This window comes from Hyperolius riggenbachi, chromosome 4 (assembly GCF_040937935.1).
Source record: "Hyperolius riggenbachi isolate aHypRig1 chromosome 4, aHypRig1.pri, whole genome shotgun sequence".
NCBI lineage: Eukaryota > Metazoa > Chordata > Amphibia > Anura > Hyperoliidae > Hyperolius > Hyperolius riggenbachi.
Window position 1 is genome coordinate 69,747,981 of NC_090649.1, and position 12,401 is coordinate 69,760,381.

The 12,401-nt window shown below is 45.5% G+C and overlaps 1 protein-coding gene across 1 annotated transcript in view; it reads right to left on the reverse strand.

Annotated features, from left to right (window-relative positions):
* The window catches only part of LOC137504662 (adhesion G-protein coupled receptor F3-like), a 130,332-nt gene that overhangs the window by 90,147 nt on the left and 27,784 nt on the right, over nt 1-12,401 (reverse strand). The window contains exons 2-4 of the mRNA XM_068233247.1: nt 6,862-6,973; nt 5,769-5,808; nt 1,629-1,793 (exon numbers count right to left, since the gene is read on the reverse strand). Coding sequence (XP_068089348.1) covers nt 1,629-1,793; nt 5,769-5,808; nt 6,862-6,973 — 317 coding nt within the window. The remainder of the gene's footprint in view (nt 1-1,628; nt 1,794-5,768; nt 5,809-6,861; nt 6,974-12,401) is intronic.

The window sequence follows — 12,401 nt, forward strand, 5'->3', positions numbered from 1 at the left end:
GACAACCTCTTCGGAGACTCTAGCTTGTTCAGCAGCCGCAAATTCCCCTTGATGCATTAGCGAGTGCTGCAATCGGATTGTCTTGGGCAAGCACAGGCTGAGGGGATTGTTCTTCTACTCACCCCACCTGCTTCATGCTGCTCTGTCGACCCTGCTTCCTTCCTCACAGCAATCGGTTAGTGATGCATCTATACAGACTCATCCCCCGAACTGTCGCCCATGGGATCTAGTCTCTATGCCTTTCAGGTGACAGTCCTCATATGTCATATCTGTGTATGAGGCTTTAGGGTTAAACACAGTAACAGGTAGGGGTATTGCTAAGGTTTCTGTGGCCCCAAGCGGAACATCATTCGTTCCCCCACTCCCAGTCATAGGCCCCTTCCCCAATATTAGAAAGAGTCGGAAGCGAAAATATATTGCTAAATTTACCTTTACATTTGCTTCAGTACACTCTCCAGCGCTAAACCACCGCATCCCCGTCGAAAAACGAGGGCTGCTGAGCCCCCAAATCCCCGGGGGGGGACTAAGGACGGCGCTTCCTGGAAGGGGCAGAGCTCTCTGCTGTAGCTCTGCCTTTCCTACCGTCAATCCCCATGCATCACCACCTCTCCCCGCCCCTCTCACTCTTTCTTCACAGAGAGGGGCAGGGAGAGGCGGCGTTCCGCGAAGCGATTGAGAGCAGGAGAGGCAGAGCTACAGATCATAGCTCCGCCTCTCAGGGCAGCACAATCCACGACCAAGTTGGTCGTGGATGTTTGCCCGGGCATTTGGGGTGTCTGCAGTGCTTTTTTTTGGCGGGGATGCTGCGGATTAGCGCTGGTGAGACTTCTGAAGCGAATGGAAAGGTAAATTTAGCAAAATAAAAATAAAAAAAATCGCTTCAGAGTCTCTTTAATAGGTGGCCAAATATGCCCCCCCCCCAAATAAAAACAAAAATAAAATGGGTAACTATCCAGTATGGCTAGGTAGCCAAAGGTTAACCCCGCCAGTATAGGTAGCTACCCCCAGTATAGGTAGTCAAAATGTCACCCAGTATAGGAAGCCAAGGTGTCCTCCAAGTATAGTCACCCCCAGTATAGGTAGCGAAAAGTGCCCCCTTCTCCTTATAGGGCATTGTGGTCAGTGGGGGTATGTAGCTGCTTCCCCATACCCAAGACTCAAAGACTTGTAGATCATTCTAATGCAAGAAAGCAATGACATCACTTCCACATCTGAAGTGTACTCCGTGGTCACTGCACCACTCTCCCTGCCACTGATCTGAGCTCTGTGTGTGAGTGATGGGGAGGCAGCTGTGGCTATACAAGTAACAGGCAGAGTGACTCTGGCAGCATGGGAGATCTGTGCTATGGGTGTGGCTCCAGGCTGCCAATTCATTTGCCTGGACCCAGCTGCACCCCTGGTAACAAGGTTAGGATGTTCAATTTGCTAATTACTTTCCCACCCAGCTGTACTCTACTGACCTCCTCCAGATGGGAGCTTGTCACCTGATTCCGCTGCAAATAGATCAGGTTTTATTTTATTACCTCACATGCAGGTGCGGTTTTGTCAGTTTCCATGCTAGTTCCTCCATAATGATGTCAATAGCTACCTCCCGCTGTCATGTGATCTCTCCTGCACAGAAGTCTTACCTGTGGTGACATTGATTTTCACCATGCTGACTGTGATAGAAGAATTGATGACCAGCGTGTAGGGAACTACGCTGGGGCTCGTTATATATGCCTCCACAAGAGCGGTGGAGAAGCCTTCCATGAGGATGTCCGTGTAGTACACATACTCATACACACTCTGGCCACCTGGGAAAAACAAATCATTTCAGAATGTTAGATACCATTTAAAGAGACACTGAAGCGGAAAAAAAAGTATGATATAATGAATTGGTTGTGTACTATGAATAATTACTAGAAGATTAGCAGCAAAGAAAATATTCTCATACTTTTATTTTCAGGTATATAGTGTTTTTTCTAACATTGCATTATTCTATAATATGTGCAGATTACACAACACTCAGCATTCAAAATGAGTCTTTCAGAGCAGTCTGCGAAGTAATGAACTCTCCTCTAGCAGAGGAAAAGTAAACAGTTCAATTACAGTTGAGATAATAAAAGTCAGATAACAGCCCTCTACACGACTAACTTAGTCGGAGAGCTTAATAGCTTTTTTGCATAGAGATAACAACTGGAGTTTCTCAACTCTTCCTGTACTGGAAACAATTAGACTGATGTATCTGATCTTAATGTTTTATTTCTTAGCTGTACTACACATACAAATCATAATATCATCATTTTTTTTTCGCTTCAGTGTCTCTTTAAGGAATGGAAACATAAAGTTGTATTTCTTCATAAACCAGTATAGTGATTGGATTAAATTGACCCTGCAGTAAATCTTAAAAGAGACATCAGCCAAAAATTACTCCCCCCCCCCCCCACTCTACTTATCGGGGATTCCTCCAGCCCCTTGCAGCTGACATGTCCCATGCTGCAGCTTCGTTCTCAGCCGCTGGCCCCGGGTCCCCGGCAGTGCAGAAGCTGACCTCCTCTAGTGTGCCTGGGCAAGCGCCGCTGGCAATCTAGTCCACTTTGCACAGTACACCGCGGACAACATTGGCTTGATTGACAGCTGCTCCCGTGCAAGCGCAGTAGAGACGACCTCGAGGTAGCCCTCTGCACCGGCAGGGACCCCGGGCCGGCGTGCGACATGTCAGCTGCAAGGGACTTGAGGAAGCCCCGGATAATTAGAGCGGGGGAAAGGGGGGGGGGTAGTTTTGGCTGATGACTCCTTTAACTACATAATTTATTGATATGATTGACATATTCAAGGGCCGTCTTGTAAAGAGGTCTACATCAGTAGGTAGCTCCAGCAACTGGAGAAGTGCCCTCTTTTGCTTCCTGTCATAGTAGAGCCTTATACAGCGAAGAACTGAAAAAAGGTGACAGGGTCGCCCGCTATGTAAACTGCAGTCTGGCAGTACACAAAAGATGCTGGCTGCCCGGCACCCAGTGCGGGGGAAGAAAGGGTCTGCTGCACCTATATAGCAATCCCGTCCCTTTCAAATCCTTGCTGTGACCCGGAGCCTTGTATGTGAAAGCGTGCAGTCGGACTATTAGATGAACACGTTGTAAACAGTACAAAAAGAGCAGTCCGTGCACCGCTTCCTGTAACACATTTATTCGTCCAGTATAAAAATCAGCAGATGGATAGGCACAAGTACATTTGCAGTTCCGTTTATAATAAACATCTGTGTAGATACGTCTGACTTGTGCCGTGGGTGGGTTGCGGGAGGGTGACCAGGGGAAAGTAGGCCCACCACGCACGCCATTGGCCCCTGAGTGCTGGGAGTGATTGTGCAAAGGGGTGGGTGGGAGGGGAAGAGTCTGTGACGTCTCCTGTGTACGTGATCGTCATGCCATTAAGGCACATATGTGTAACTGTGTCAGATCGCCGTAACTTGGCGAACAGTGATAATGTGCATTTTTAATAACAAACCCCATGTGCTCGTGCTCATTAACCATTTCTTGACTAGTACATTCATAATTCAAATATAATAATAACTTTAACTTTGTGCATTCGTTTAGCCTTTGTAGTGCAATTCACATCACATTAAAACACAGTAACTGTCTACACTGCGCCTCAATCCCACCTGCTTTTCTCTATCATGTTAAAAAACCTTTATTAGATTATTCATCTAAAACCACCCAGCACTCAGGGGCCAATGGCGTGCGTGGTGGGCGGGGCTTCCGTAACAACACGGAAGCCCGTACACGCCGCCATTTGCCCAAGGACAACTGCACGTGAGCAAGCGCCGTACCGGCGTGAAACGGCTGTCGCGCAGTCCTACTTTCCCCTGGTCACCCTCCCGCAACCCACCCACGGCACAGGTCAGACGTATCTACACAGATGTTTATTATAAACGGAACTGCAAATGTACTTGTGCCTATCCATCTGCTGATTTTTATACTGGACGAATAAATGTGTTACAGGAAGCGGTGCACGGACTGCTCTTTTTGTACTGTTTAAAACTGCAGTCTGGTATTGGTAGCTGCAGTTTGCATAGCAGGGGTTTTAACTGTTTATTTAGCACCTTTTTGTACAAAATCATTGTCACCGTGGAATAGAGACAACTTTCTTTTGCCTAAATATTGAGAGCGCAACTGTACAGTATCAGCCTTTCTGTTTATACTGATAGTAAATTAACCATCTACTGTCTATCCACACTCCAATGATAAAATCCCTGGATCAACATCATTGGGCATTACCTAGTCATTGTAGCCATGGATGTCTTTCAATGCAAGGAAAGCATCTAAGCCCCCTTTAAATGCAGGTATAGAGTTTGCCATAACAACTTCCTGTGGCAATGCATTCCACATCTTAATCACTCTTACTGTAAAGAACCCTTTCCTAAATAAATTGCTCAAATGTTTTTCCTCCATGCGCAGATCATGTCCTCTAGTCCTTTGAGAAGGCCTAGGGACAAAAAGCTCATCCGCCAAGCTATTATATTGCCCTCTGATGTATTTATACATGTTAATTAGATCTCCTCTAAGGCGTCTTTTCTCTAGACTAAATAAACCCAGTTTATCTAACCTTTCTTGGTAAGTGAGACCTTCCATCCTTGTGCATGCAGATTTTATCAGCACTTACACCACTATGGGAGTTCAGGCTAGGGATGAGCCTTTTCTCTCATTAAGGGCTGGTTCACACGGACGGCAGGCGGCGTTGGGTGGCCGGAAGCCGCGTCGTCCTGTGACGTCTCGTTCGGGGGGCGGCGGTACGGCGATCGTCGGCTTCCTGTCATAATCAGCATTTCTCGTCCCTGCAAGGGGACATGAAGACGCGGTGGCCAGGCGACCTTAGAAGCCGCATGCGGCTTCTAATGCCGGCTGAGACGACGTGGTCAATCGGGATCAGAACTCCGCATTTGCGCAATCGCCGGTAATCGCCGGTAACCGTGCAATGCTAAACACTTCCATTCACTTGAAGTGAAGCAGAAATTGATTCTATCGAATTCCCCGATCGATTTGCAATCGATTTTGATAGATTTGATCTATCTGACAGGATGGAAAATCTAGGTCAATCTGCTGCTGGCAGCAGATCGATGGCCCATAGAGTTGCATTGGATCTAATGGTCCATTTAGAGCGATTTCCAATTGGAAATCTGTTCCTAGTGTGTGACACACATCAGATAGATTCCTGTCAGATTAGACTTGAGAGGCATCTGACAGAAATCTATCTGATCGTCGAATCTGCTGCAAATCTATAAGTGTATGGCCACCTATACACAGGAAAAATTGCCAGACAAGTGGGAGATTGCTAAGATGTTTAAGCACATGAATAGCAATGGAACTGGGGTGGGTTTGCAAATGAACTTCTCAGAGTGTGCAAGGTGTGTTTTGGTTATTCTACTCACCAAACAGCAGGCTGGCGATTGAACTGTAAAGGCCCATACACACGTCTGATTTTTGCGAATGACGAGTCATTTGAACGTCCCGTCGTTAAGTCGTCCGCACACCAAATCGGGCATGTGTACAGACTGTCGTTCGCGTGATAAGACTGAGTTTGAGCGATCCACCGTGCGTGTGTATGGGCCTTAAAGTTTGTTCATAAGAGTAAATTGCAATATGCTCTGAAACAATAACATTTGATGTTTCTTTCTCCAGCAAAAAGTAGTGCTGCAGATTACAGATTTGTGCTGTAGTCTAAAATGTAATATTTTGCATGACCAAGTACCAACCCTGCAAGACCCCAACATAAATAGTTCAACTGCTACTTACTTGCACGCTGCATTCTGACTCTGGGTTCATGATAGTCCACCTGCAAGTAGAAAACAATTTAGACTGCAGCTAAGGAAATATGTAGTTTTTTTTTCCTGGTTTACAGACTAGAAGCTATACTGCTTGACTGACAATGTTATATTTTTAAATCAGGTGTGATGTATTCATCTATGCACTTAGCACTTTCTCTCACTGTATACCCTTGACAAAGCCCCACCTTTGGGCAAAACATGTAGGATCACTTTTTGGTGTTCAGTTTGTTTACATTCATGTGCTAGGGTTGCCACTGGTTCATGTAGGAACAGTGTGATATTTAGACACACCAGGGTTACACCACATATCTCAGTCTGAGATGCTTGCACTTATATCTATATTTTACTTTTACTTATTATATTTCATTTCCTGCTAGTGTTTTTCTACTTTAAAGTGGTCTGAAAGCCAGCATTTCTACTTTGCTCTAAAAGATTCCTCACCAATTTGTATTGGTCTTTCATGTGGAATTCCAATAAAATTGATTCATGTTTGTGGCAGTAATATGACAAAATGTGGAAAACTTCAAGGGGGCCGAATACTTTTGCATGCGTGCGTGTGTAAATAATGTTACAGTTTCTATTACATTGTGAATTATCTGCACTCCAGTCTGGGATGAGCATGAGACAGGCAGCTCCCTCCCCCCCCCCCCCCCCCAACCTCACAAACTCAGAAAACCGATAGCAGAGACCTGTCTGTGAGGGATAAACAAAGCACACACACAGAGCCTGCAGGGGGCGTGGAGGAGGTGTGTATAATGTCTCCCTATCACAGGGGAGGCAGCACATTCCTCTCTGGGCCAACAAAGTTTAACAAAGAAAAGAAGATTAGATATATTACAGTCACAGTGCAACTAGAAAAGGCTGCAGTAATCCAGACCACATTAGAACAGGTATAGGAACTTATAAGATAGAAGAAATAAGGCTGAACATTTTGTTACACAGTCTCTTTAAAGTGACATAACTCGTTTGTTGCTGTTATCAGGTTAACTCAGGGGGTAATAATCGTCTTGCTCAGGGACAGGAAGTCCTATTTACATCTGGTAGGTATATGGAATACAAACCTGTCCATTAGTTATCATGGTTTCCTGTTTAGTCTGTTCAGTCTGATTCCAGTAACAATAACACGATGATATCGCTAGATACAGGAATATTGGTGCAAGAGTGGCTGCCATCCTGAAACACAAATAAAAGCCATTATGTTAGAAATTAGGCAGTTTGACTATATATTGTAGGTGACATGCCAGTATCTTCAAATGGGGACAAATTCAATAATGAAAACGTATTGCTGTTAAATGGAGTTTAAAGGTTTGTTTAACAAAGTCCTCAGGAGACAGTAAAATGTGGATTTTAATTAAACGTTATTGATCTCCATAGATGTTCCAAAATCAATAAGGTACAGTTCTTTCGTACATCAAAATCAGTTACAAAAGATATAAAAACAGAATGATTAAATTGCTTAGTAATCTGTATATGGAATCTATTGTCTGTAGTAGTCTTCTTTAATCGTATGTATATGTGTATATGTGCCTGTATGTAAAGAGAATGAATGAATGGGTGTGTGTCCAGACCTTCCTGCTGGTTATATATATATATATGTTGGTTCTCAGTAGTCCTACTGTTCTGCCCTCTGATTGGGCCAGCAATAATGCTATGATGTAACTTTTGAGTCTTCAACTACATATGGTTAATATCATGGGCGACGGATCAGTGAATAATGGCGCACATCGCCTATGCAGAAAAATGGCGCCGCATTAAAAAGATACGCTTATCGCTATTTATCGTTAGTATTGCATAATAATGGCGCACAGGGAAAAAAGAAGAAAAACGGCACACACTAAGGTTTTTTATCAATAGTGGCACACACTAACGTTATTTATCAATAGCGCCGTTCATTTGCCAAACAGCAGACGTTATTGCCCACAGTAACGTTATTTATCAATAGCACCCTACATAAGCCAAACTGCAGACGTTATTTAACTGCAAAACGGTGAATGGATTTAATGTAACACTGTCAACGTTAGGGTTAGGCACCACTGGGGGGGTCTTAGGGTTAGGCACCATCAGGGGGGTCTTAGGGTTAGGCACCACCATGGGGGTGGTTAGTTTTAGGCACCACCAGGGGGGTGGTTAGGATTAGGCATCACCAGGGGGGTGGTTAGGATTAGGCATCACCAGGGGGGTCTTAGGGTTAGACACCATCAGGGGGGTCTTAGGGTTAGGCACTACCAGGGGGACTTAGGGTTAGGCACCACCAGGGGGGTGGTTAGTGTTAGGCACCACCAGAGGGTGGTTAGGATTAGGCATCACCGGGGGGGGGTCTTAGGGTTAGGCAACACCTGGGGGGTGGTTAGGGTAAGGCACCACCAGGGGGGTCTTAGGGTTAGGCACCACCAGGGGGGGGGTCTTAGGGTTAGGCACCACCAGGGGGGGGTCTTAGGGTTAGGCACCAACCAGGGGGGGTCTTAGGGTTAGGCACCAACCAGGGGGGTCTTAGGGTTAGACACCATCAGGGGGGTCTTAGGGTTAGGCACTACCAGGGGGACTTAGGGTTAGGCACCACCAGGGGGGTGGTTAGTGTTAGGCACCACCAGAGGGTGGTTAGGATTAGGCATCACCGGGGGGGGGTCTTAGGGTTAGGCAACACCTGGGGGGTGGTTAGGGTAAGGCACCACCAGGGGGGTCTTAGGGTTAGGCACCCCCAGGGGGGGTCTTAGGGTTAGGCACCACCAGGGGGGTCTTAGGGTTAGGCACCACCAGGGGGGTCTTAGGGTTGGACATCACCAGGGGGGTCTTAGGGTTAGGCACCACCAGGGGGTCTTAGGGGTTCGAGATAGGTACAGAGAGCGTTCTGTGTGTTAATGGTAAATAACAATAAGGCTTTAATGTTAAATAACGATAAGCGGCAAACGGATTAGCGGCAACACCGTGCGCCATTATTCGCAGGCGCCATTTTCAGATGGATGCCATGAGCGAAGCCTCTTTTCCTAACTCAGAATAACCTAGGGTTGAATCACGTCACATAACAACCAGTTGTTGACCATGTAACCAAGATACAATTTCTACAACCAGAAGCCGAACTTGACAGAGATCTATTTTCTACAATTCTAATGATGATTGGTCTTGACATTTGTGACCTTAAATTCCACAAGGAAAGGAACACAAGCTCACCAGACCTCTAAATGTTCATTCCAAACCTTATACTATATATCTATTAACCAATATTGTATAAGTATCACTATATTAAACAATAGCTTTGATATCTCAATCTCATGACATCCTACAGATATCATTTCTCATCCGGCAGGGCCCTTAGCCAAATGTAGAAATCAAAATCAGTCAATGATATATAATTTGATTAAAATCTCAAAACATTCAACATATAACAATTGCATTGATGATAAGGGCACCACAACTAGTACTCATTTAGAAGTACCATATTCTTAGACTACGTTCACATTCGCATAGCTCCCAACTGTCCCTCTTTTGGAGGGACAGTCCCTCTTTGGGGAACACAGTCCCCTTTTTCTTCCTCATTTGTCCCTCTTTTAGGACTCATGTACAGATCTAAGGAAATATGTGTAATTTTCTACTGAAAAATGTGTTTGACTCTAAAAACTTTATTCCCATCCTTTAAATCGATATACCGTATGTCTTATTTTTAAAAGTTAATATGAAGGAAAATGAACCAGGATAGGTAGGACCAGTGTGGTTTAAGTTATGAAACATTTTTCTTATGAAATCTTTATGGTATGCGTGAATATGGGCGTGTCTGGAGCATGATTAGGGGTGTGGCAGGGGTGAGGCTTAAGTGTCCCTCTTTCTTATCTCAAAAAGATGGGAGGTGTGGCAGTGCAGTGTGGAGCAAATGTATCCATTATGATCAACACAGTATACCTGTGGCACCATGCTGCTAGCAAGTGACTCTGAAAGGAGAAAAAAGGGCTCAGCCTCTCAGTGCCGCATCTCCCGAAAGGCCACTGACAAGGGCTTGTCACGCATGCGCAGTAGCACGAATCCAATTGGCTTTGGCAGAAAAAGCTGAGCTTGATTGGGTCCGCGGTACTCTGCATGGGCAAGCCATCTGGGCCTATGCAGTATCATGAACCCAAGCTTGTTCCGCCAAAGTCCGAGTGGATCTGTGTTACTGTCCAAACACAGTGCAGCCACATACCCCAATATTCGGGGGTCTCAGCAGTGCAGACGCGTATGCGGCGGCTGAGCGGCGAGTGACGTCGGGTGCGGCGTAGTTACAATGTAACAAAGTTGTTACATTGTAATAACTTTGTTACATTGTAACTGATAGAACATTTCCGAGGCTATTTCGAGGGATCATTTATTTAAAGGGACAGGTAAGTATTAATGGTTAATTAAGAATATTAAAGGACTTTTTTCGTGGTTATGTTTTTTGTTCAATTAAAATACTTTTTCTAAGTGTTTGTGTGCTTATTTACTTTTAACTCTTAAAGGAAATGGGTAAGGGGTACAAGTACCTCTATACTCATTTCTCCTGGGAGGGGGGGTGGGCATCTGGGGGACCCCTTTTTAAAGGGGACTCCCAGATTCCACCATGACCCCCCCCCCCCCCAGGAAATCGCGGCCTCCACCTCCACCACCCATCGGAGGTGGAGAAGAGCCCCTTGTCCTTGGATTGGACAAGGGCTCAGAGGGGGAGGGGAAAGCTTGGCTGCCCCTCCCCTTCGGAGATCCCCCAATCCATGGACCATGCGGGCTGGTATAGTCAGGGTGCGGAGCCCCACGCGGCCGGTGCTCCGCATTCTGGCTATCCCAGCCTGCATGGGGGACAAGGGGTTAAAGAGGTCCTGGAGGGGGGACCCCACGTCGTTTTTTTTTTTATATTTCCCACACTCAGAACGAAGTAAGTAAAACTCTTCCCACTTGGGGGAATCTATAAAAATAATACACTATTGTTACATGTGCAAAAAAAACTGACATTTTCCGCATTTAAAAGACATTTTTGCCCTTGAAACTTAAAAATCGATTTTCTCAAAAACTATAACGTCTTTTTGGGAAAAATTTTTTTCCTCTTATTCCCACTGATCCCCTTAATATACCCTGGGAATTTGGTGTTCCTAAACTTTAAGCAGGCTTTGCTATTAACCGTTAAAGTCGGCGGGTTTTTAAATGTATACATTTTTACTTTGAAACTTTAACATCGATTTTCTCAAAAACTATAAGGTCTTTTTGAAAAAAAATTTTTTCCTCTTATTCCTCCTGATCTCCTTAATATATTCTCCAAATTTGAGGCTCTTGGCATTTAAGGGGGCTTTGCTATTAACCCTTAAAGTCGGCTGCTTTTTTACATTATACGGAGCGTTACGGTTTAACGCGAAATTACGGTAGCGTTTAATGCGAAATTACGGCATGAACGAAACGCAAAATTACGCGTTGAAAATTATGCTTACGGTATTTTTAATTACGATTTTAATGGCAATTACGCTACCGTAATTTCGCATCGTAATCGCAAATTTCGCATGCGTTATTATAGTAATGCGAAATTACGAAAATTTCGGCTCAACTCTAGAAGTAAAGCATGCCGGGGCCGGAGACCAGAGCGGAGACGGAGCAGCGGTGACCTGGGGACTGGAGTCGCGCCGGCGGAGAAGGTAATGTATGCGGGCATGCGGGCGGGGGGAGCGGCGGCAGCACCACCACCACCACAACAGATTGTGAACGGTTTCAGACTGAAATCGGTTCACAATCTGTTTGCAGTAAAGGTAGCCATACGATCCCTCTCTGATCAGATTCGATCAGATAGGAATCTGTCAGTTGGTCGAATCTGATGGCAAATCGACCAGTGTATGGCTACCTTTAATGTTAATAAACAAATTAAGACAAAAAACATACTTAACATAATGTGACAGAGGTCTATTATTGTATAAAGAGGTGTAAAAGTAGATTCAGTGGCGTGGCAATAGGGGGTGCAGAGGTAGCGACCGTATCGGGGCCCTTGGGCCAGAGGGGTATTAGCTCTCTATTGGTTCTGTGTTGGTAATAATCATTTCTACAGATGCTTTGAATAGTAGTAATCCTTAACTACTTGAGGACTGCAGTGTTAAACCCCCCTAAAGACCATTTTTCACCCAATTGGCCACTGCAGCTTTAAGGCATAGCTGCAGGGTCGCACAACTCAGCACACAAGTGATTCCACCCCCTTTTCTCCCCACCAACAGAGCTCTCTGTTGGTGGGGTCTGATTTAATAAATATTTATTGTTTTATTTTGTTAATAAAAATAGGTTTTGTTTTTTTTCATCCTGCTCCCTCCCTCCCTCCCCCGCCAGCCAATCAGCGTGATCAGCTGTCATAGGCTTCAGCCTATGACAGCCGATCACTTCTAAGGCCGATGGAGGGGACAGCCGTGTCCCACGACTGTCCCCAGTACAGCGCTGCTGCAGATCGCAGTGCTGTACAGAGTAAATAGACGGCGAAACCGCTGTCTAACAGTCTCCTGAGCGGCGATCGCTGCTCGGAGACTGAAGGAGGGGTGGAGCTCCGCCCCTCATGCAGGAGATGCACGTGCAGCCTGCACGCGATCTCCTGCAGTAGCCGGTCCCAGGACCTGACGCCAATTGGCGTTAGGCG